This window comes from Dromaius novaehollandiae, chromosome 16, assembly GCF_036370855.1.
Source record: "Dromaius novaehollandiae isolate bDroNov1 chromosome 16, bDroNov1.hap1, whole genome shotgun sequence".
Lineage (NCBI taxonomy): Eukaryota > Metazoa > Chordata > Aves > Casuariiformes > Dromaiidae > Dromaius > Dromaius novaehollandiae.
The window spans coordinates 6,568,314-6,591,851 of record NC_088113.1 but is presented as its reverse complement, the minus strand read 5'-3'; the positions used below and the strand labels follow the sequence as shown (position 1 = coordinate 6,591,851).

The following is a 23,538-nucleotide window of genomic DNA, read 5'->3' as shown; positions in this document are numbered from 1 at the left end:
TTAAATTTAATCTTCCATTTCTTCGCTGCCACTTAGCGCTCTGAATGTCTTATGCAAAGTCCTTCAGAGTCGGTTCGAGTTTTGGCCAGCCTGAATAATTTTTGCCTCATTAGTGAGCTTCATAACTTCCAGATCACTTACATTATGGACTGTGTAGATTTTTAGCACGGATGTCCCTGCTCTGTGATCACCCTCCGCTGTGAAAACCGAGCAGGTATCTTTTCACTGGCTGTGAATGAGAAGAGGACCTTCTCTTTGGTCCCAGGACAACTTGGATTGGGTTTTTAAGAGCTTTTTGGTGAGGAACCTTGTGGAAAGACCAGCTGGGCTGCACAGCTGCACTCGCCCTTATCCAGGTACTTGTTGACCCCTGCAGCAAATGGTCCTTGAGCTACGAGGCGCACCTTGCCTCTGCAGGCTCCCTCCTCTTCCTCATCGTGTCACATCTCTGCCTGCTGCTTCTGGTCGGGGTTTCGGCTCCGGCCCGCTTGCCTCCTAAGGCAGTCAGACTTACTGGGCTGCCGTTTTGTGAATCCCTCCACAATTAAAAAAGCAAGCAAAAACTGCACAAATGAAGCTGGCACCTTCAATTTGCCACCCTAGTTGCTCTAGGAGCAGACGCCGCTGGACCTGTAGGTTATGCCCAGCGCTTGCTAAATTGTCAGTTTGGCATCCAAATGGCTTTCGGGCAAGCGAATACCACGTGGCCCTGGAGCTTCCTCCTGATTTTGCTGATTTGTTTTACAGTTTTTCCCACTGGCCTGTTCAGTGCGAGATAGCTGCCCAGACGGGTCTCTCTGAGGGAGATGCCCAGCTTTGGGAAGTACTGGAAAACCCTTCAGCGTAAAAGCCAGTGCAAATCATTCCTGTCTTTCCCGCATGGTTTTAATTTCTTGACAGCTTCTATCGTACCTGGGTCAGCCCTCGGCGCAGCCAGCTGTGCGCTATGTTTCCTGCTTCTGGTGTGTTTGGAAGAAAAAATACCTGCTATTAATTTCTATCCTATTTGTAATTTTTCTTCAAAATCTTTTTCATTTGCCTTATTATGATATGAAATGTAATGTTCCATAGTTTTGTTTCTGATGTGTTTTGAAAGCCATGTTCTCGTCCTCCCGATGACGTCTGTTACTCTTCTGTTGGTCCACGCCGACGGCAGTGAGGGGAAAAAGGGGAGTGGTGCGATTCTTTTAACACCCTTTTTTGAGGGATAGTCGGTATCTTGTCTCCGAGGACCTGCCAAAACTTAACGTGTGTAGCTGTTCCTTGTAGCTCAACGACAGAGATTCCTTCTGGCCACCTCTCGCTTTTCTTCAGTGTCTTTTCCGATGCAGCAGTTTATTCTCCAGCCTTGGGTGGGAGGAAGGAGGATACAGGGAACAGGACTATGGTATTACCCAGAACTGAATAGACTCTTATATATATATATGTATCTGTATATATATATATCTTTTTGGCTTTATGGTTTTGAGCGTGAATACTTCATCTATATCACTCTAGAGTAATATGTAAGAATATTTAATGGTTGTATGTAGAATCCAGCTTCCCTCCTGCCCTAAAAAAGGGGAAAAAAAAACCCCAAACCAAACCCCTAATGCTGGCAGCTCACGCTAGGCCAGAGATTGTGAAAAGACCTTAACAGGGAAACTTCAGTTAAAGAGATTAAGCGGAGCTCTGCACCGTATCCCCTGGAGCAGTGCGATGCTAAATTGCTCCCCCGGGAAATTATGGCGGCTCAGCTGGCAGCAGCGTCCAAGGGGGGCACGGCCGGAGCGACGGCTTTCTGTCAGTCCCGGCCGCCCGCGTCCCGCGGGGTTGCTTTGGCGCGACTGTCACGCGTGCCCGTAAGGCTGTGCCTGGCACGCAGGCGTCTCGTGTGCCCTCTGATGCTGTCCGCTGCGGCGATACGGGGCTGGAAATGCCCTTATGCATGAGGCTGTGGCCAAATTGCAAGAATATAGTTCTGCCATTCAAGTAATTCTTGCCTGCTTTAAAAATAAATACATGCAAAGGTTGGAAAAACTTGACCCCAGAAAGCTTTCTAAGGGCAAGTCACATGCGTCTGTGCAGTGGGTATGGTGCCATCAGAGGTGGCTCAGTACATCCCAGAGGCACATCTGGTCCTCGCGGACATGTGGTGAAGGTGCGCTCATCTGCTTATGCCAAGGCCGAGTGCTGAAATTTAGCCCAGACCCCACCAAAACCCCTAAGTTTAAAAAAGAAAAAAAAAAATTAAAAAAGCTCGGAAGGTTGTTGAGATCTTACAGGCCTCACTGAAGCCATTCCTGGTAAAAGCGCTTCCACATTTTCTTTCTTTTTCTTATTTTTCTTGTGGAATTGAAAGTTGAGGTTTTCATCTTTGCTGGTGACTCCCGAAGCCAGTGCTCCCAGGCAAATAAAAGGATGTGAGGAGGTTCGTAATAAACTCTTACGAGCTGGCAGCGCCATCCGCGTGAAAGTCGCACCTTCTCTGCGTCTTGGCAGCCAGTGGGCTTTCTTTCCGCTCCGTCCTTTCCAGTTAACAAACATTTATTCTGCGTGTTTGCGTCGAGCTGAGGATCGCCCAGCTGCTTCGTGCGGCGTTCGGGCGCTGCTTATTACGCTCATGAGTTTTCATCTTATTAACGTGTGCCCAGGGTGACCTCTGGGCACCATTACGAGTAGGAAGATACCATCACGTTGCAAAAATAGCAGGCTAAAGTGAGCCTAGAGAAGCAGTTAAAAAAGAAAAAAAAAGAAAAAAAGTGCTCCTTAGACCATTGCCTTAATGAAAACTCTGCTCAGCTGCTGTACGGGGCTGGGTAATTGGCCGCGGCGCTGTGCCGTCGGCACCGCGATACCAGCTGCACGGCCCCTGCAAGAATAGCAATAAAAGAATTGCATTGCTGAGTAAATTCTCCATGACGAACTCCACTTTGGCAGAGCTGCCTGGAGGTTGGTGGGTATTTTCTTGCAGGCTAGAACCCCGTTTTTTGCCGCTTGCGGTGAATTTTGCGCCCAAACGATGTGGTGACGTGGGCGAGAGAGAGGTGCTGCCGTGGAGGCACAGCCCTTTCTCCGACCGTCCCCTTGATTTCCTCGGGTCTCCCTGTGTGAATCGGGTTTGGAGCATCAGTCGATCCACCGTTGTCGCGTGTCATTACCTCGAACGGCGTGCGATTGGGCCGTCGCTCAGACTCGCTGCCTTCGGCTTTGGCGTTACGTCAGGTGCAGCTTGCTGGTGGTCCTCCGATGGCCAGCGGGGCCCAAGTCTTGAGGAAAAGGAAAGCAATAAATCTCAGCATCTTCCCGAGTTTCTAAGCTTAGGTGCGTAGGGTTCGAAGGTAGGGCTTGGATTTCCCAATTTTGCAATCGAACATCGGAGCCTGGGCACAAAACGCTGTGAGCTGAGAGACAGCGGGGTTCGCTCGCGCTTTGCACCCACTTCAGGCAGGAGAAGAGGAGACCTGGATGTGGGCGGATTGTTTTGAAGCGCTTTCTGCTGCGAAACTGCTGCTGCGAAGAGGGGAGAGCACATTATCCCTCTCCTCCACCTGGCTGGTGCATAAGAGGCGAATGTCTACTTGAAAAATACCCCAATGGGAGAGTTCCTACTAAATTCATTTGTCCCCTTGTAGCCTGGAGGAGAAGAAGAAGAAAATCCAGCCGGCAGTGGGGAAGTCCCAAGGTTTCCGTTGCATTTCAAGCCTTGCTTTTCAGTCCAGCGGCTGCAATGTGCAGCTCCGTGATGCTGATGGCAGGATTCGCTGCCGTTATTACGGCGGTGTAAAGGGCAGGGGCAAGTGCGGGGGGCAGGCAGGGGAGTGGCAGAGAGCCGTGAAGGAATCTGTTCTGACGAACAGAACGAGACGAAGGAAGGAGAGGGCTTTTCCTGCCTTGAACCTCCCCGCCCAGGGAAAGGCACGTCTTGTTTTCCCACCGTGGGTTTCCAGGTGGCTTTTGATTTCTGCACCTCTCCGTAGAGGAGTTTCCTTTCCTGATGCTGAAACATGTATTTTTGCAGTGCAAACTCCTGGTTGATTTTGGTGACGAACACTGTTTCGTCACTGAAATACTGTAAATCTATTTGGGGCTGCTTGCAGGAAGGATCTTGCTGCGTGACTCAGCTAAGGCATTGAAGTCTGCCCTCTCTAGATGCGGTAGCTTTTAAATGCCAGCCGATGTTGCGCAGCCCGTCTGCGCGGGTGGTTTAGGCAAAGCTTCGGCACTGCAGGCCAGACCGTTGGAAATGGCCCGTATATCCTTGCAGTGTGAAGCCCTAGGCTTTGGGGCATCTGCTCGGGCACACGGTGGTGTCGTGGGGATGGTTGCTAGAGGAGGTCAGGACTGGGACCTCAGGGCCGTAGTTTTGCCTGTTGCCGAAGGATTGCCTCGCCGGGAACGTGGGGTCGACGCAGCAGCGTAGCCCTGCGAGGCAGCCTGGCTCCTCGCGTCGCGATGCGCCTGTGGACAGCAGTGACGTTCGGATGTGCCTGTCACAGCCAACCCTCCCTGCAAGGCCGTGGGTGACCACGTGCACGATACACGGCAGCAGACGGCTGCGTTGGATTGCCCGGATGAACGCTGGCCTCCCGCTGCTCCGGCAGCCCCAGCAGCAGCTCCTCACCGGTGCGGCCGGCGGGCTGAGCCCTTGGCGGTCGCTGGAGCTTCTCCTCCAGAGCTGACCCAGGCTGCGAACAACACGTAGCTATGTGCTGGCTGCCCTAAACTGCTGGGGGCACCTGCGTGGAAATCAGAAAAACCCTTTCTGCTCCGTTTTCACTGTTGGAAGGGATGGCTCTTATTAGCCCCTTAGCAAACTGCAAGCGTGGCCTGCCCTGGGTGTTCTGGTGTGAGTCAAAGCAGCTTCGTATTCCAGCGCAGGGCTTTGGAGGCAGCGCAGGGCTGCTGCGGTCCGTGGCAACGTGGGATGATGATCATCTTGCGTGTATTGGCTAAATGTTGCAGAATTTGGGAGAGATGGTGGGCATCTCTGTCACATTAATTTTTTTCTTTCTAGTAAGTCTTGATACCTGTTGTCAACAACGGACAGTTAAAATATCACCGTTGGCATCTGGATTAGCCATCCTGGAGCAAAGGAGGCCCTTTGCTTCACAGAGCTATTTCTTCTGCATTTCCATAGGCTTGGGCAAATGTTCCGTTCAGTCACAGTTTGAAGATTTTTCTTATGACCAAAGTGGCTAGAGATTTCCCGCTGCTTTAAGTTCAGGCCGGGGCTGCGGTCAGTGGTTTGGATGAGTGCCTGTGCCTCAGTGGGCCCCCTCGTCTGCTGCTGCTCATGGGCCGTGTCATGGCCACATGGGATATGGCTGTGATCCTGATGCAGATGTCTGGATCTCACTATAATACTTGGGTATCGCTCACTCGGGCCGAGAGAACAAACCACAGCTTCATGCAACGTGCTGAACAAGAGTGCGCGTTGCGTCCATGCCCAGAGCAGGGCTTGCCTGGGCCACCAGCGTGCACAGGTGACTGTCCCTGGGGGACACCTCTTCAGCAGGAAGCTGCTAGCTCTGCTGCTGATCTTGTCCTGCAAAACCCACCATGCATGCACTGTGAACCAGAGGAGGCTCCAACCTCGAGCAGGCTTTTCTTCAAGTGATGAAGGCTCAGGTCTTGTCTAGCGCTTCTGCTTGGGCATCACCGCTCGTGATTTCCAGAGGTGGGCACTGGAGCACAGAGCCAAGAGCCAAGATAGGCAGCAGACCTAGCGGCAGAGCGCAGGTCTCCCGCACGCAGTCCGGCAGGCAGCCCTCCCGCGTTTTACTCTCTTTTCTTATGAACACCGAGCCTGAGATCCGCTCCTTGTGCAGAGCGTGGGCCCTGCTGCTGCATGTCTGAGCCTTTCTGCCAAATTGTGACACCTCTCCTGCAAATTCGATATTCTCTGTTTGGCCAGGCAGAGGCACAGCAGATTGGAGTCTTAGTGCCTGGGAAATGCAGCAACTTCAGGTGGAGCCGTGTTGGTGGGAGCCAGCTACACTGACGGTTGTTTCACTGATACAGAGGGAAATTCAGCTTAAGGTGAAGAGCATCCAGCGGGCTTGTGCGAGAGCTGCTTGTCCTGGAAAGCCCTTAGGGCTGCTCGTCCTCGCTGCCTCCCACCGTTCCTTCCCTGCCATCAGGTTTAAAGAAATCCTTCGTTTGCGCAGGGGTCTCCCTTTAGTCCTGCTGCAATCGCCATTAGTATTAGTTAATGAATGTCACAATACCCTCTGTAATTTTGCTTCTTTTAATTGGTTTGTTCCCATATCCCCGAGGATGGTTTGGCAATTAGAAGATGTCTCTGCACTCCGACACGGAGCAGAGCTGTGCTGCTCCCATTTGGCTTTACTAACTCCACTGACTTTAATGGCTAATCCTGTGGCACTCGGAGAAATTGAAGTGTAATTAATAGTCTATAGTGAAAATGAAAATCTTCACCTGGTTTTGTTTAGATTCCTCTTTTATTGCTCATATGTGGAACATTTCTGTTAAGGCATAACTGGTAGCAGTTTCATTTGAGAGCCAGGGAAACAAGGGGTGAGCAATCTCCAATTCATCATCTGGCTTGTAAGGGCAAGAGGGTAGTCTCTTCCCCCTTGTTAAGTATACACTGTCATTTACAGCTGGTACCTTCATCCTTGTCTCAGGAGTGTTTTATGGCATATCCCATTTTATTGCCATAATTAATTTGTGAACTTAGCCTCCAGAACTGCCCTGGCTATACTTTGAGCTGGAGACAATTCTGGAGGGCTTTTTTCTTTCATCTGGAGCCTGAGCAAGTGAAAAGCTCCTGCTCTAGCTAATTAATAGGAAGAGTTTTGTAGTTCTCCACGGGGATTTTGTAGTCTAATAACTGGATTAGCGGTTCAGAAGTGGATGAAGGGGGCAGGCATGTTGTTCAGGAGCCGTAGAGGCACCAGTTAGCTGCATTTACTGTGCCGTTCTCGTGCTGCCCCTTGATCCCTGGTAGCTCCGAAGCCTATCTGCGGGGGCAAAATCCTGGGAAGGGCAGGAGAGGAAGAGGAAGAAGTGTAGGGAAATGCACCTTCTTGTAGCCAGAGTTTCCAAACAACAGAAAAAAATGGGCTGTAGGCAGGGAGCCTGGTTTCCTGCTGCATCCCCCTGGCGCAGAAATGCATCAGAGCTTCCCAGGCAGGAAACCCAACACTGTTTCTCTGTGGCTTCCAGGCACCTTCTCTTTTCTTCCTTCCCAAATGAATGAGACTTCTTTTGCCTGGTGGCTCTCCTCTCTGTGATGTGGACACCCTGGTGTGTGGGTTGGCTCTCTTTTGGCATCTGCCTGGGAGCTCCTCCTCTCATGGGCTCTCCCCACCCTCGCAAGGACTTTCAGGACTGCTTCTCTCTAGGGCCAGCACAGCTCTTTCAACCTAGCTCACTGAGAAGGGTTGCACCTTAGGTGTCAGGGCTGGAAATTGTGCTCTAGAGACCCCTTCATGTACAGCCTAGGAATGACCTTCTGGATTGCAACTGTAGGTTTGCTGCCATTTGGTGGTTAAAGAACACATGGATGCCTGGAAGAGTGTGGAGCATGACCTACCCATCTTGGAAATGCTCATGGGTGGGAACAGGCTTTGTAGAGTCAATTGGTTTAGTGAGAATTTTAGCAAGACCTTAATTTGGATTATGTTGTTGCTGGGATAGATCTGCGTTTTTGCACAATTTTGGTTTATTTGTTAGCTCTTAGAATGATTCATTCATTATTTTGCTGAAAAATTAACGTAAGTGTGCTGTGTTAACGTGTCTGCTTGCAATAACAGTAATGTATGCTCATGCGTGCTCAAAAGCACAGCTTGCAGCTCAATATTAAGGTAGCCTGAATTTCCTTTCTTCTTCAAGAATGGGTTTTATTCTCCATCTTTTCACAAAACAAAGCAATTCTACTGTGGATTTGCATTTTGTGATCTTGCAAAGGCCACTTCTAAGAGAAGCTGGCTAGTGGGTATCCACAAGGCAGCAGAGCTGGAAAGCAAGTTCTCTATAGCAAATTTTTAGTTCTCTGTGGCCAGTTTGGATGGTTCTTTATTGAGTCTGTACAGCACTGAGTTTAAGACTCTGTCATAGCTTGTTACTGCCCCACAAGCATCAGATACCACTGGTAGGTTAAGCACAGTTTTAAAGGACACGCTCAAGATTTTTTTCTGGGAATCTTGGTTCTTTACATGATGAGCCAGGGAAGTATTTGGGATCCACACAGCCCTGGAGTGCAGATGTCATTTCACTAACTGCAGCTTTCTTTTGTCTTTCTAGTTTGATGGGGAGAACATGTATATGGGGATGAATGACAATGCCCCGGAGTTTCTATCGGCAAATCAGGTAAGTGCCGTTTTACTTCGGTGGGCTGTGTGAACGCAGTGGGTGAGACTCCCCGAGACACTTGGGCTGCGTCAAGACACAAATGCTAGAAGCTTTTGGTGAATCTGTGCTCCTGGGACAAGCGGGACCTTGGGAAGGGTCCATGGAGGAGGTCCGTGCTTGCCAGCAACCTCGTCCTCTGATGCCAAAGAGCAGTTGGATGTGTTTGGTACTGGGAGATGGACATGCGTGCATGCTGGTACTGCTGCGTAGCGCGAGGACGCGGCTCAGCCACAGCTCTCTAGTGAGGCTCAGCAGTGTCACTTCAGCGTCTTTGACTATAAATGAAGAAGTAGCAATTGGTGTTTCTAGAAGTGGCGAGGTTTCCAAGTATTGTGTGGAGCTCAGGTCTCTCTCTCCTTTCCTCACGTAGAGTGTTTCCTGTAGCTAAATAGGTTAACGATTAGCTGGCTCCAGGAGAAATAGGAATCAAAGTTTTCCTGTTTTGGAACTACAAACCCACACGTGGAGGACCAGAATAGCAGTGCTCACATCTCGCAGGTGCCCGAGCCTTCAGGACTCTGTCCGGGCTTAGATACACGTGAAACACAAATGTCCATTCAGTGGAGCCCTAACAATATATAGTTAAAATTAAGCACTTGCTTAGGTCCCGTTGGCAGGCTGGGACTTTGGCATGTGTTTATGTGTCTTCCTGGCTGGGAGAGGCGAGATGGTCCCATGTGCAGCCGTCCAAGGTGTCCTGTCATGACGGGAACGTGCAGGGGCTTTAGTGCCTCTTTCGGAGGTGCCTGATGCCGCGCTCATGGGGGGCAGCATCACGTCATGGCCTGCTGCCTCGTGGGGAAAAATGCAGTCATTAATGTTTTTAAGCCTCCTGTTTTTGAGCCCTGTTGGGCCATTTCGTCGTGGGGCCCTGTTGACCGCAGCCCCGCGCGCTGCAGGCTGTGCTGGGATCTGGCGCGTGAAGCTGCTGCGTTGCAAACGTGGGAGGAGAACTGGGTGAAGGTTTCGCTCCCCCACAAAACGCGCCTGGCTCCCTGGTACCCCAGGAGCTGCTGTCTGTGGTTGGGGGTGAGATTACAGTACATTCCCGCTGTTGGGGTTTGGCAGTTACCATGGAATCTCTATAAAGGCTAGTGAATCATCCATTTTGTATCTAAATCGGATATGGAGGATGATTTGAAGGAAAAAAAAAAGAAAGAAAACAGGATGAAAAACTGTCGTTGGCTTTCTTAGAAGCAGAGTGCAGGAACCTGTTGGCTCTTTGCTCAAGAGAGAGGTTTCACCGCTGGCTTTCAAGGACAGCATACGCAGGTACAGCTGGAAAAGCAAAGGATTGGCTCTCGGGTGCGAGTGGTTTCCTAGGGTGGGGAAGAAATGTTCACTGCAGGCTTTGGGCTGCACAGCAGCTCAGCAGAAACGTGCCGTCAACCCTCAAAGCCCCTGCTCGTGTTCAGGGCTAGCAATTGCCGTAGGTACGTAAGCAAACGCAAAGAGGAGCAGGCTGACCCCAAGCTGTCCCGAGCTGCGGTGTGGCCCTGTCTTTCCCCCTTATTCCCTAAAGCTGTTCTTCCCTCTTAGCCTGTGAAACAAGTGGAGCAGAGATGGGGAAAGGTTTTATCCCCTCACTCCACGGGAACCAAGTGGTCCCGTTAGCCATGGGGTCACATTTCCGCGGTGTCTGGTCTGAAAGGGCCTGAACCTGGCAGGAGCTGAGCAGCCTGGCTCCGGCTTAGGAAAGCGTGGAGGCTGCGTTGGGTCGTAGAGGTGCGCGTGGTGGCTGGCAGGGTGGGACGGGGCTGGCCAGCCCCTGCTCAGATCAGGGCTCCCTCTCCTTCAGCTCTTCCAGGAATCATAAAATCCCTGCTTCAAAACGGTCCCAACGCGGGGAAGCACTGAGCGCTTGCCTTGCCTCGGTGCAAAAAGAACCACTTGCTGCTTATCCGTGAGCAAGCGAAAAGGGACAAATGTCTCTGCGCTAAGCCGGAGCCCCTGGGGCGCCGAGGTTACGGGTGCTCAAGGGCTCAGAGCATATGAGCAGCGCGGTGGATGCTACCCGGGGCGGCTGTAATAGATATTCGGCGTTTGCAAACTCCCGAGGGATGCTCGCTCCACGTACCCATCGGGGAGGTGTAAAGGTGCCGGTGCAGGGGCTAGCGGCGGTCGCCAGCCACACGGAGCAAGGAGTCCAGCGTGCTGGCGCGGGCCGTCCCGGCAGCTGAACCGCAGCCAAAAGGAGCCGTTTGTGTTTCCTGGTCTGAACGGATCGAATTCACCTCGCAGCATCTCGCTTCCCCTCCCCGCGGGCAGCTGGAGAGGAGCTGGAATAAGCTGCTGCTGGGAGGTGACGAATGGATTTCTTTGCCAAGATTAAGCGGGGGGGAGACTTCCTAACGAGAAAAGAGAGACTATCGCGTGCCCGAGGATTAACGCGCTGTTTGAACCTGCGAGGAGGATAAACCGACCCAGCCGGATCCTTGTAACCTGGGGTATGGAAGAGGAATTTCCAGGCACGCTTTATTTACCTGCTGGAGTTTATTTTCTGTTTGGAAAGGGCAATTAAGCATTAAAGGGAGGAAATGGCTTTCTCGTGGCAGAGGGCATGCGGCGCTGGCGCGGGCCAGCTTTGGGCAAGCGCTGCCTAGGCAAGCTGGGCGGCCGCAGCTTCATTAATTGCTTCTCCAACCCTTTAACGAGCTGGCGGCTTGCTAGCTCTTGCGGGGGCCGTGCGGGACGGGAGGAGGCACGCGGTGGCTCCGCTCCCCTCCGTCGTCCTCGGGAGTCTGCGCTCTCCCCCGCTGCTTTCCCACGGAGCGCTTCCCCACGCTGCCCGCGACTTTATTGCTAACGGCACGACCCTTGGATTTAAACCCATGTTCCAGATGCTCTTTTTCTTGCTTGCTGAACCTTTTGCAACCTCAACGGCAGGAGCGCCGCTTTGCAATCCTGCTGGAGAGGCGGCTACGCCGTCGGCACAGGCCCATCCAGCATGCGCAGGATATCGCTCGACCCTCGAGATCCTGGGGGATAAAGACAAATCATGTGCACTAATTACAGAAGCCATTACACTGTAATAGATGGGCCTTGTGTTTTTTCCTCTGGTTTTGCCCAAAACCATGCACCGTGCACCAGAACGGCTCCCGTCGGCAGCGCTGCCGCGTTGTCAGGGCTGAACGCTCGCTTTGAGCCCGGCTTGGGTGCAGAAGCTGGGAAATCCGGCGTTAACCGGGGGCGGGGCGGGGAATCTTAGCACGCACATTGCCTGTTTTTAGGCCACGTTGGTTTTATTTAACCCAAAACAGTGGTACGTGGTGAGCTCCACCGGTGTCAGCAACATCACGAGGACAAGGAAGCTGGGCGCTGCAGAGCAGCCTGTGCACACAATGTCTTCGGAGGGCCTCGTTCAGCTGGAAGACTTTTAGGGGTCCACGAGTAGGAGAAGGTGGAAAGTCTTTGTCCTAGGATCTTTCCTTCTGTTTCTCTCCTGCCACCAATTTGGAAGTGCGGTTTCTATTTCCTTGCAATTTTTCCTCCAGAATACGTAGCAGGAATTAGGCACAAAACAGTTCACTTGAACACCTCCGCTCCTGCCCTGGTCTAAACCTGGGGGTTTAAGTGGCCGCTGCCTGTAGTGCGTTTCTGTCCAGAGATCCAGCAGTCGGTTGAGCTCTCGAGGCATCCTTCCCCATCACAAAGATAAGACGATTCTTGTTTTACAGCTGCAGCTGCAGAGCCGGTGCAGTTGGGGCAGCTCTGGTGATGAGCCGTCCTCAGAAAGCATCGCGGAGCTGCAGCACCCTGACACCAGCCTTACCTCGGCCCCTTGCACAGTTCTTATCCTAAGGAGCTTCTGCAGTATCTCATGGCAAAGCGTGGTGAAGCTAGGAGCAGCTCCCGCTTCCCTTTCCTTTCGTCATTCCTTGCATTGCCGAGCTGCTGGCTTCTATAAACAACAGCCAGCACAGTTTTAAAGCCAGCTGATCTGCTCTCTCCCCTAATCTCCCTTTAAGTGATTGCTTATGTGCTGTATACGGTGTTGCCTGTTTTTCATCCCAAAAGGGCTTTGTCTCAGCTGAGAACTAAATGCAGAAATACAGGAGCCTAAAACATAATGAAAACGCTGACAGATTGGTGGCTGCGCTGGCACACCCGGCCTCGTGGAAATGACTCCTGTTGTCCCGCCAAACCCGAGGGACACCTGACCCCAGAGATGAGTCAAATGCGAAATGTAATTCAACCCCCGACGGGGGCCGGGGAAGAAATGCAAGTTGACATCTGATCAAACCATCGCGGCAACCTGACCCCCGAGATGAGTGAGGGATCTGTTGCGTCTCCTGCAGTCAGCAGCGTGTCATTCCTCACCCTTGTCATTCTTCTTCCTCCCCACCCCGAACAAAGAGAAGGAGTTAAGTAATGGAAAATCCCAAGGAGCGTACGGCAACGCGAGGTACCCTGAAAAACGAGGGGGAAAAAGCAACCATGCCATCGAGAGAAATAAAACAGTCTGCAAAATAAATGAGTGAAGACGTTTCTTAAGATCCTTGTGACAGGGAAACTAACTCCGTAAAGGCAAAGGCTGGGAAATTACAGGTGTAATTGGATGGGAGTTAGGGAGGTTTGGCTGGAGTCAAGACTTTTGTGCTCGCAGGAAGAGCCCACAGGTGCTTTATAAATATAAATTAACTCTGCCTCAAAATACCCTGTAAGAAAGTGTCATTATCCCCTGTTAGGGGCGAATAAACACAGGAAATGTGCTGCTCAGGAGCAGGAGGCAGCGCGATGCTGCAGCAGGAAGCGGGCGCAGCTGGGACCCCCGGCTCGCTCCGGCCGGTGCCGGGCTGCTTCCTCGCGGGGTGGCTGCCAGCACGGTGCCCGGCACGGGGGCGATCGCCCTGATCTCGGCCTTTGGGGCCAGTCACGGGCCGGCTCGCCGGGAGCAGGGCCGCGGTTGTGTCCGTCTGCTCCCAGCTCCTGACGGGCGAAGGACTCTCGCGAGGGCAGCAGCAATGATGTTACCACAAGCCTTGGGTGCCCAAGAAGTGTTTGCTGGCTTTCTCCCATGTGCATCGTGGGCAATGCATGACTGAGCAATCGATACTGAGGACACTGCAAAGAAGAAAAGATCCGATGAGCTGGTACTGGGCATTTTTGCTCCCACCCTCTGCCTGAAGCTTTGGAGCTTTCTCTTCCTGGCTTATCCCCCCTGAGCACCATGCTCGTGTCTATACCAGCAAGTTAATTCGTGCAACTCCTTGTGCAAATGCTGTTATATGTCAGTATAGCTTATTCAGACAAAGATATATTGACTTAAGCAGCTCCTTACCTTTGTAATTGAGAGTGCAGTAATTATCCCGCTGCTTTAACGGTGTGGAAAATATTGTGTAAATTGACACAGAGCTATCTATACACCCTTTTGCTCATGGTTAATGTTATTTTTTCACGATAGTCTTGCTGGCGTCCTCATGCCACCTCGCCACGTGTCAGCAACATCAGGCCCGGGCTCCTGGGAGCCGCGTGCGCCCTGTGCGTGCACAGCTCCTGGGGTCGTTGGGGCTGCCCGTTTGCACAGCACCATCAATTCCAGCATGTTTGGAAAAACAGGGTTTGGGGGAAAGCATTAACAGCTACAAGTGTTGGAAAAGCCTGGTTTTGCCCGACCCTCGTTAGGCAGCTGATGGCCGTAGCCAAGCAGCGTGACGGCCGGGGAGACCCACTGCGCGCGGGTCTCAGCCACGGACGTGTTTGTAGCCCGTGCATAAAACGTAAGGTGGATTTTTCCCTTGCTTTGTGTACGCCAGGAGGAGCTTGGCTGCGTCGTACCGATGCACCAATGGAAGCGGAGTTAAAGGAGGATTATTACGTTTGTCACGTGCCCACGCACGTATATAAAATCTGCCTTGCTCTGCGTCTGCGTATGAACGTTTGCGGTTACATTATGTCTATCTGTGTTTCTGCGCACACGGAATCGATCTGCATATGTATCTGTGTGCTCGGGCGTGTATAAATCGACATTTATCTACTGTACCTATTGCCCTTTATCTGTTTATCTTCATGCATCGTCAGGCTTGGGTCTGTATTAGCCATAATAGATACAGTAACTCGCTGATCTGGTGGGTCAAACGGTCAGGGCTCCTGGATCAGCCGTCAGGATACATTACCACCGGGCCTCCGGTGGGGCTTGAATTACAACTTACATTTGACTCATTTCTGGGGTCAAAACGTCCCTCTTATTTGATCGGATGACAGAAATTATATAATTTGTATATATCCCTGAGCCATATGTGCTCTGAGTGCCACTCTAATGTGTTTTATAAAGGCACAGCTGTCTTGGTGACTTATTTAAAATGGGATTTTGAAGTAGTGTTCTTGCCGTTTAATGTCCTCATTCAGGGTTACACAAGGTTTATCAAATAATAAATAACGTTTAGAACATTTGTTTTAGCATAACAATGGATTTGCTAGTTATAAGGAACCAGACGTTACAATAACGCTGTTTGGTAAATAAGCAGTAACGTAGAAGAGAAGTGATAGCATAATTACAAATTAATGATGGGGCGGGGAACTACAGAAATGCTTTCCTTGCCTTTTGCTAACGCTCCAGACTAGACAGCGCTCATCCTGGCAGGTCTGTGTTATAAAATATGCCGTGAAACCTTGTCATAACACTGGCAGATGCATTGTCCTCCCACCTCCTGGGCCTCCCACCAGTCTCGGCTGAGTCGCAGGAAAAACGCAACCGTTGATAGACGAAAACCAGGGAGAGCCGCTCCGTCGCGGCTGGGGCAGGGGCAGGACACGTGCGTTCGGAGGAGCTGCTGGGCTCGGGAGGTGCAATGGGTTGCTCTTGGTCACCGCGGCCGCCGTCTTGGCTCTGAGGTGTCCTCCTGAAGAAGGTCGATGGGAAAGGTTGGAAGAGCAAGAAGACCATGGCGACAGCCTGGGGCAACCCTTGAGTCTTGTACTAAAGCCTATGTGTCAGAGCGGTGGAGGAAAAACCAGAGCCCACTGTGAGGGTATTCTCTGTACAGTCTCCGCTGGCGTCCCCTGACGAGCTTTCGTTCGTATTTCTGAGGAGTCTAATCGGTCTCATGTGTCTGAAGAAACATGTTGGTTTTAACTTTGAGGAGATGGATCGGTGTCTCGGGCTTGTTATAATCGATTGAACTTGGCTGCTTCAGGGAATTACGTATCACAAGAACAGATAGTGAGCAGAGGGCATTCGGTTTTGGAGAAAATCACTTATATCAAGTAGAAGGCTTTAAAAGAGGGGACCCTGTTCCCCAGGCGTGGAGCCTTTGGGATGATTCTGCATGTCAACCCATACCATGCTCCTTGCATTTGACTCTCGCCTCCTTACAACCTCCCAGTCTCTTCCAATCTGCAAAACTTCTGTATTTACAAAGTCTGAAGTCAGCCGCAGAGTGGGCAGAATACACCTTAAGGCAGAATACACCTTAAAACAGAAGAACTGATGATTCACCAGTCCCTTTACAATGACACATTACAAACATTGCTATAGCATAAAAAATTTTACTTAAGGCAAAGAAAAGTGAGAGTTTTATACCGACTCAAAGTCGGAAGAGAAAATTAAACACCGTTTGGCAATGCGGTGGAAGTGGAAGCTGGGAGTGTGCACTGCCACATGCGCCCATTTTAAGACAGATTTTGCTTTTACCCTGCTGTTTGTAGAGTATTACGGTATTTTATATGTTGTGCCAGAGAATAAAAAATAGAGGGAAGGCATTGATAGGTACTGAATACCTTTCTCAGCAGACAATTCAGAAAAAATCTCATGTGCTATTTTAAAATGAACAATAGAATATTGCATGTAATTTATTATAATCATCAGCTAATGGAAACCCTTCCAGATGGGGGTTTTGGAGGTGAGCACAGCTACAGCTGCTGATCCAAGCTCGTGAATTTTGTATGAACTCCTATGTGACAGTGAAATTTTTTGAAAGGTGCAGTCAGGAAGTGATTCCTGTAATTTCGTCTTAGCAACAGAAGCTTCTATTGCCGGTGTTAGGTTGGCTGCTGTGTTTAAATAAAATAATAATAAAAAAATCCCGTGGTTATTACAGCAGAATGAACACCTTCTTCAACCCCTGGGTCTCAAAGGACTCCTGAGTTGTTAACAATAAGGTGTTTGAAAAACAGCCACCAAACATCACCAAGTGAAAAGATAATGGAAGTGAACAGTTCCTGGAGCCAAAATGAATAGTCTCTGTTTCTATTGCATTTACTTGGGGAAAAAAATAGCATCTTATACAATTGAAGGTATCTGTCAGGTGATACAGAGAGCGTGCCTTGTAGGGATGGAAAGCTGAAGAACGATATAGGGTGGTTGAATTTCATACGTAGACGTATGTCTCGCCAATGAATTGAGGTTGCTAATAGATTTGGGGTTAGGGGTAAAGCCAACAGGGAGAACAGGATCCTCAGAACATCAGAGCAGAGATCAGAAACCAGAGGAAAGGTGCTTAACAGCTGCAGCAGGTCACAGCTGGGAGCAGAGATTGGAGCCCAGGACCTGTGGCTCCACCAAAATGTTCCAGGTGACTCAAGCAAGCTGTGCGCTCAGTCCAATCAAAGCAGTAAGGTTGGCCTCTCTTCCCAAATTCTTTCCTAGGCTTTCTGGAATCTGAATCAAATCAAAGATCCTTTTTGACCCAATTGTAAAAAGCATCTATATTAAGCAGCGAGCCTGGATGTACTCCTCAGCCTGAGAGGTGTGATCAAAATGCGTGCTAGGACCTTGAAACAGATCTGATTTTCTTTTGCAACGGCGAAGTCCATAAGCAGCGAAAGAAATATAAAAGTCCGAATCGATGCAGAGGAGCGGTCCAGAGCTGTAGGCAGTGCGGTCCCGCGCGCAGCACTGCTGCCTTTGGTGGTGAGCTACAGGCGGGGAAACCTCGGGCGGCTCTGCCGGGAGCAGGTCGCCTTTGAACCACCAGTATAACACTAATACAGGGCTCTGCCAGCCTTAAACCCTCATGCTGTGCCTCTCTGATCAGCTATTGCGATTATCCACAAGCTGTTCTGTCTTTCGATAGTCCAGATCCTCATGCTGTGCTCATTCCTCACTGCCCAGCTCCCGATTTACCCCCGGGACCCAGTGCGATTGGGAGCCGGGTCTTTACGTGCTAATGCTTGGTACCGAGCTCCGATAACGCAATACCGTTGTTACTAGCGATTTGGGGCAAGCGAGACTTTTGTGCCTCCTTCTCTTGGTTTGGTTTTGGATCTCATTTGCCTCTGAAATGACAGAGGTTGGTTCACTTCTGGGAGGGACCTTGGGGGAGCGGCTTTGGGAAACTGCATTTATTCAGATAAATGCAGCACCGTGGGCCACAGGAGTATGGGGGGGGCGGGGAAATAGCCAGTTACTCTTGGGATTTCCTTTGCAAACTGATTGATTACTTCTCCTTCTTCTATCAGAGCACCAGCACCAAGCCCGTGTTTGGATCTCCCGTCACAACAGGGTGATTAACTGGCCGGAGGTCACTTGGGAGCCCTTTGCTTTGAGCAGGAAAGTGTTATTTCCCACTTCAGAGTTTGGATGAAGGCCTTTGCAAACAGGAAGGTGACCCTGCGGGCTCCGCTGCATAGCCGTCGCTCCGGGATGGCTCTCGGGGATGCTCTGGGACCTCAGCACCAGGCATTCGGTGCTCCTCGCCTCGCTTGTGCCGTTCGTGGCAATAGCGGTCCTTAATTTTTGTCCAGAAGCATGCTGGCAGCTTACCTTAGAGCCTGAAGTAATACATAAGCCGTAGCTGCTCCTCACAGGGTGTTGCGGGAGTGGGGGCTGCCGAGTGGGCTGCCTCGGCACCTGTGCCCGAGGGAGGGTTGTGCTGGCGTTCCTGGTCCCGCTGCGGCCTCTGCCAGGGCCCGAGCAGCCCGGCATGGGTTTTGCCCCTTCTGCTCTCTCTTCAGCACTCGCAGCCTCGCGCTCGGCTAAGGCCCGGGGCCTGCGGCGCTGCGCACTGCCCGAGCGCGCGGGGGCAAGGTGGCCGGGCCCCGGGAGAGGAGCGTGCCACATGGGTACCTGCAATGTGAGTGTGCAATGCAGGTACCCGGGGGGGGGTGAGCACGTGCTGCAGGTACCCGGGGGGTGCATTTGTGCTGCCGGTACCTGGGCTGGGAGCGTGCATACTTTGGTTATCTGGGGAGGGGAGCGTGCACTGCAGGTACCCAGGGATTTGAGCATGCGGCGCAGGTACCCAGAGAGGGGAGCGTGTGCTGCTGGTACCTGGGAGGGGAGCGTGCGGGCTTTGGGTACCCAGGGAGGTGAGCATGCATACCACAGATACTCAGGGAGGCGAGTCTGCCGTGCTGGTACCTGGGGGGAGTGAGCGTGCAGTGCCGGTACCCGGGGAGGTGAGCGTGCAGTGCCGGTACCCGGGGAGGTGAGCGTGCAGTGCACATCCCCGGGGCAGTGAGCATGCACACTGCGGGACCTGGTGAGTTGAGCGTGCGGTGCTGGCACCAGGGGAGGTAAGCATGCAGTGCAGGTACCGAGGGAGACAAGCGTGCAGTACTGGTACCCGGGGGGAGTGAGTGTGCAGTGCTGGTACCCAGGGAGGTGAGCATGCCGTGCTGGTACCTGGGGGGTGAGCATGCAGCGCACACACCCGGGGCGGTGAGTGTGCACACTGCAGGACCTGGGGGGAGAGTGCAGGGACCTGGGTGGCAAGCATGCAGTGCTGGTACCCGTTGAGGTGAGTGTGCACACTGCAGGACCCAGGGGGTAAGTGTGCAATGCCAGTACCCGTTGGGGTGAGCATGCGCACTGCAGGACCTGGGGGTGAGCATACAGAGCCAGTACCCAGCGGGGGGGGGTGGGGGGGTGAGTGTGCACACTGCAGGACCCAGGGCCGGGGAGCGCGTGCCGCAGGTCCCCAGGGGGGACGCGTGCAGTGCCGCCGGCTCTGCGTGGTGTCCCTCTCCAGGGGAGCTGGTGGGGCCGGCTGCAGCGCGGCACGGGGGGCCGGCAGCGAGGTTTTGCTCCACCGGCTGTGGGGGGACAGCGAAGCCACCGCGGAGCTCTGTGTCGGGCCGCGGACGGGCTGTGCTCGGGCTGGCGTGCAGCCGTCTGATGTAGCATGCGGCCTCGCTCGTGGTGATGCCTTCTCACGGTCAGCGGCTGCTGCGCGAGTCTGAATTAGATTTATCTCAGAGTAGGAAATCCGTCAGCGGTCATCAAAAGTGTCTGAGCTGAGGTTATATAGCTGGGGTCTATACATTTGTGTACACTGCAAAGGGCAAAATATGACTCGCCTTTTATGACTTTAATTAAAACATGAGGGAAGAGTAGGAGACTCGTGCTAAATCGTATTTTCCTGGCTTGTGTGAAGGAGCTAACTGATCTGATTACCATGAAGATTACAAACTATCAAAGTGAAAAAGAGCTTTTTGCAAGTATTTCATATTATACCTTCAAACATAACACTTTAAGAATAATTATAGTTGTATTACTGGAAAATGATTCATGAATTCTGCATAAATATAAGACCCTTAAAGGGAAATGTTCCAGGACCACAGGTTTTGTTCCAATCTGATGAAATTTAGGATCATTTTGCAGCTGTGGAGTAAAATGGAAAAAAATATGTACATAGACTGTATTGAGTATATGTCAGAGTAAACTAATGAGATTTTTTTTCATCAGCTGCAAGCACACACACAGACAAATGGAATAGCCATTCTCATTCTCTGTAATAGGAAACATTGAAAGAGAAGGCAGAAAGGATCTTACTGTTCGCAAGTCTTTATTCCACCCTTGATTGTTAAATAATATATTTTAAGTTCTCATATCTTGGCTGCAGAATGTCTGAACTGACATTAACGGGTAAGTAAGAGAAAAGAGCTAGCTAAAAAAGAAAAACCCGTGAGGAAGGGCTTGGATTGGGAATTTTATTAGTATTCCCAGTGGGCTGTAATAAAGATACTTTTCGCACAATACAGTGAATGTTTACAGCAGACAATTTAGTTTCCTTCCAACAATTATGAGTGAAATTGAATCTCAGGAAATGTTAGTTTTCTCTAAAATTAGACGTAACAATAAAGATACCCCTGAAAGTTTATTAAGGAGGAAAAAAAAAAAAAAACCCATTAGTCTCTGGAAGACAATCTAGCAAATTTATTTTAAGCATTGCAGATGACAGATAAACCAAACAAGTTACCTACGGGGCCCATTTCATCAAATCAGCAATGTGTTTGCTCACCTGAGTGTTAGAAAGTTGAGCCCGAGGTCACTGGATGTTTTTCCGTGAATTTTTGCATGCCTTTTCGCAGGTGCAGTAAATTTTAATGCTTGTGCAAATGCTACGTTTCACCTGCCGGCGCGCGCGAGGGGCTGCGCTCTCTGTGCCGTCCCGTGCGGGTCTGCACCCGCAAGCGGCTGGTTAGAAAACCACTGCGAGTTCAGACCTTTGAGTTTGTCCTGAGAAAATCATCTGTGCAATGTCAAAAGAACAGCACAGAAAGGATGCGGGTTATCGTATGCTTGGATGCAAATTCAGGCATGAATTTATCCTGCTCGCGTAGAGATGGCGGGGATCAAACAGGGAAAGCGACTCTGTAAAACGCCAGAACCTCTGAAGCTCCCTGAGCAGGTCATGCTGTAGTGTTTAATTTTTGAAACACTGAGCACTGCGATTTGAATGCACGGTATAATCCTTCTACTTGTCCTGGTTTTCTGACTTGTGCAGCAAGGATGTGCTGCAGTGCGCACGTGCAGAACACCTCCTCTATCCTCCTGGTGTGGTTTTTTTTTCCTTCTTTTTTTCCATGTGATCCTTGATTGCCAACTTCTGTCTTGCTCTTTCAGTCCAGAAGGAGATCCCTGTTATTTGAGATCAAGGACGTAGATGGGAGGAGGAATAGTGAATGACCAAGCAGCTTGGCTTGCTGCCGGATGTTGTTGGTCATCTTCCTTGAAAGGATCTGTCCAAATTTGCTCAGATTTGGGGCTTGCTTGGGGAGATGCTTTCCAGCAAAGCCAAGCAGGACCCTCCAGAGACCTGTCTTGGGGCTGTTATTAGCCATGGAAACGCTCAGTTCTTGAGTCCTCACAGGTTTATGGAAATATTTAAGCCTTGTCTACATTTGAGTTTGCAAGATGTCAGCTAAAACCATTGCAAACAGAGCAAATTTGAGTTTTTGCCATGGGATGGATGTTTTGGCTTTGTTACGTGGAGTGCTCAGGCTTGGACCCTGCCTCGGCTCTCGGTCGGCATCTCCGTCTGGTTAGTGCCCTCCCGTCTCTGCCCCATCTCCCTCCAGAAACTTGAGTTTTGCCTGGCAGGTTATAAACTAGCTAAAAAAATTAGAAGAACCTCTCTAGCTGCTTAATGAATGAAGCGTGTCAGTTGTTTTGGCCTCTGGATATCTGGGGCTGGTTTTTGGATACAGCTCCTCATGGAGCTTCCTCCTATCTCCTGCTTTGTGCTTTGGGTCGGGTCCCTCGTGGCCGTGCGATGAAGGCCGTGCCAACATTGACGCACCTTCATCTCTACTGTAAAGACCTGAGCTTTCAGCTTATCCCTGTGTCCACCAATGCTGTGGCGTGTCCTCAGGGTGGCAAGTGCCCATGACTGCCCTTTCTCGCCGCAAACAGCTCCCAGCTTGTGACCGGCAGGCTGGTGGCCCCGCTGTCCTCCTAGATGGAGGGTTCTCGTTGTTTTAGGGAAATATTGCTATTTTGATTGTTAATTTGATAGCTTTCCTTTTTGTCTTCCTCCAGAAAGGGTGATAGCTGCTCTAGCTACTTTTTTTGTCCAGGTCACCTAACACGTTAGGAGGCATTTGATGAATATCTGTGATTTAGGACACAGAATAGCTACTCACAGCATTGTGTCTCTTCTTTGCTTTTTTTATATATCTTGAGTAAGCCTATTTTTATTAAAAACAAAACTGTTAAAGACAAAATCTGTTTGTTTCCCCAAATTCACAATTTGGAGGCTTAAGGCTGAGATTTTCACACCTACGCTGGAGATTTGGGTATTTGGCCGTGTACCATGTTACAATTCTCACGGTTTTGGCAGGAGTCTCTTGGTACTCCAAGCTTTCCCTAACAGCCCAGCACCTTTGTGCTCTTGTGATTACATGACAACTTCTGCTTTTGTGAAGTAAGCAAGCAGATAAAATTTTAGCCCTTGTGGTGAAAGAAGGCTTGTAATTGTAGCTCCCAGAAGCTTGGTGAATTAGAAGGAAGTGGAGAGAGGTCCCAGGTGATTATCGTAAAATATTGTGGACTGGAAGGACTGGTATGTTGTTGAATTTTGCATATTTAGGGTCTGCATGGAGGGTAGCATCCCGATCCTGTAGATACTCTTTAATATCTCCTTTGCTCCACCAAAGCAGATGATGCTTGGCTGCAAAAAAACATCAACGCCCTGTTTTTGGAGGCAGCGCTTATCCAATTGCAGTGATTGGAAGCAGCTTGGTTGCTCTTGCTCTCTCGCCTCAGGATTTCGTTCTGCAAAACTGGCTCTGAAGTATCGGCCCTTGTCCCGCTTGCAGGGGGCCGGATGTTGAGTCTGAGGTCTTCAGGAGAACGTAGAAGGCAGACTTACCGCGTTAGCCATTCCAGTTCGTTTTCTTTTCCCATTGTGACAACTTCCTGGCAGGTAAAGGATTTCATGCTACTCTCGAGGATGAGGAGGACAGAGGGGAGGGAAGAAGGTAGCATTTTACAAAGCACTGATATGTTTTTAATTTTGATAATAATAAAAAAAAAGTAAGCAGCACCTTAGCTGCTAAGGCGACAGGCGCTTAAGAAGTGCTGAATAAATACATAAAATATGTTTGCTGAAGGCATTTGTCATTGGAAGTTTAAACATTAAACATGCCTGCTTTGTGTGATACTGTAATAAAGCAGAGATGTTCAAAGACCCATTAGTGGTGCTCTGAGTGCAGCCTTACATCTTCACTATATGTTCGAAGGAACTGGCATTATATCAGTGCTGCTTCAGTGAGTTTTTCCCCCAGAAGGGAATTGTGTAAGTGAATTCTGTGAGGGATTTCAACATGGACTTGGGCTTTTTTTTTCATGCGTTGCCTCTTTCGTATTGATTGACATGGATGTTTTGGTATTGTTCCCTAGTAAAGTGTCGTGGATTTATATACTTAGCGAGGAGAGTGCATTGGAGGCAGCTATCTCTGCCCATTGTCCTGGGTACCCCAAGCGTATCCCTGCAATAAGAGCTGCCCCAGGGCCCG

General features: G+C 50.6%; 1 protein-coding gene across 5 annotated transcripts in view; it reads left to right on the top strand.

The window, feature by feature from the left end:
* The window catches only part of TOX2 (TOX high mobility group box family member 2), a 166,581-nt gene that overhangs the window by 56,608 nt on the left and 86,435 nt on the right, over positions 1–23,538 (top strand). For all 5 annotated transcript variants that reach the window (XM_064521388.1, XM_064521389.1, XM_064521386.1 and 2 more), the window contains exon 2: positions 8,251–8,316. In XM_064521388.1, coding sequence (XP_064377458.1) covers positions 8,266–8,316 — 51 coding nt within the window. In that variant the 5' untranslated portion in view covers positions 8,251–8,265. The remainder of the gene's footprint in view (positions 1–8,250; positions 8,317–23,538) is intronic.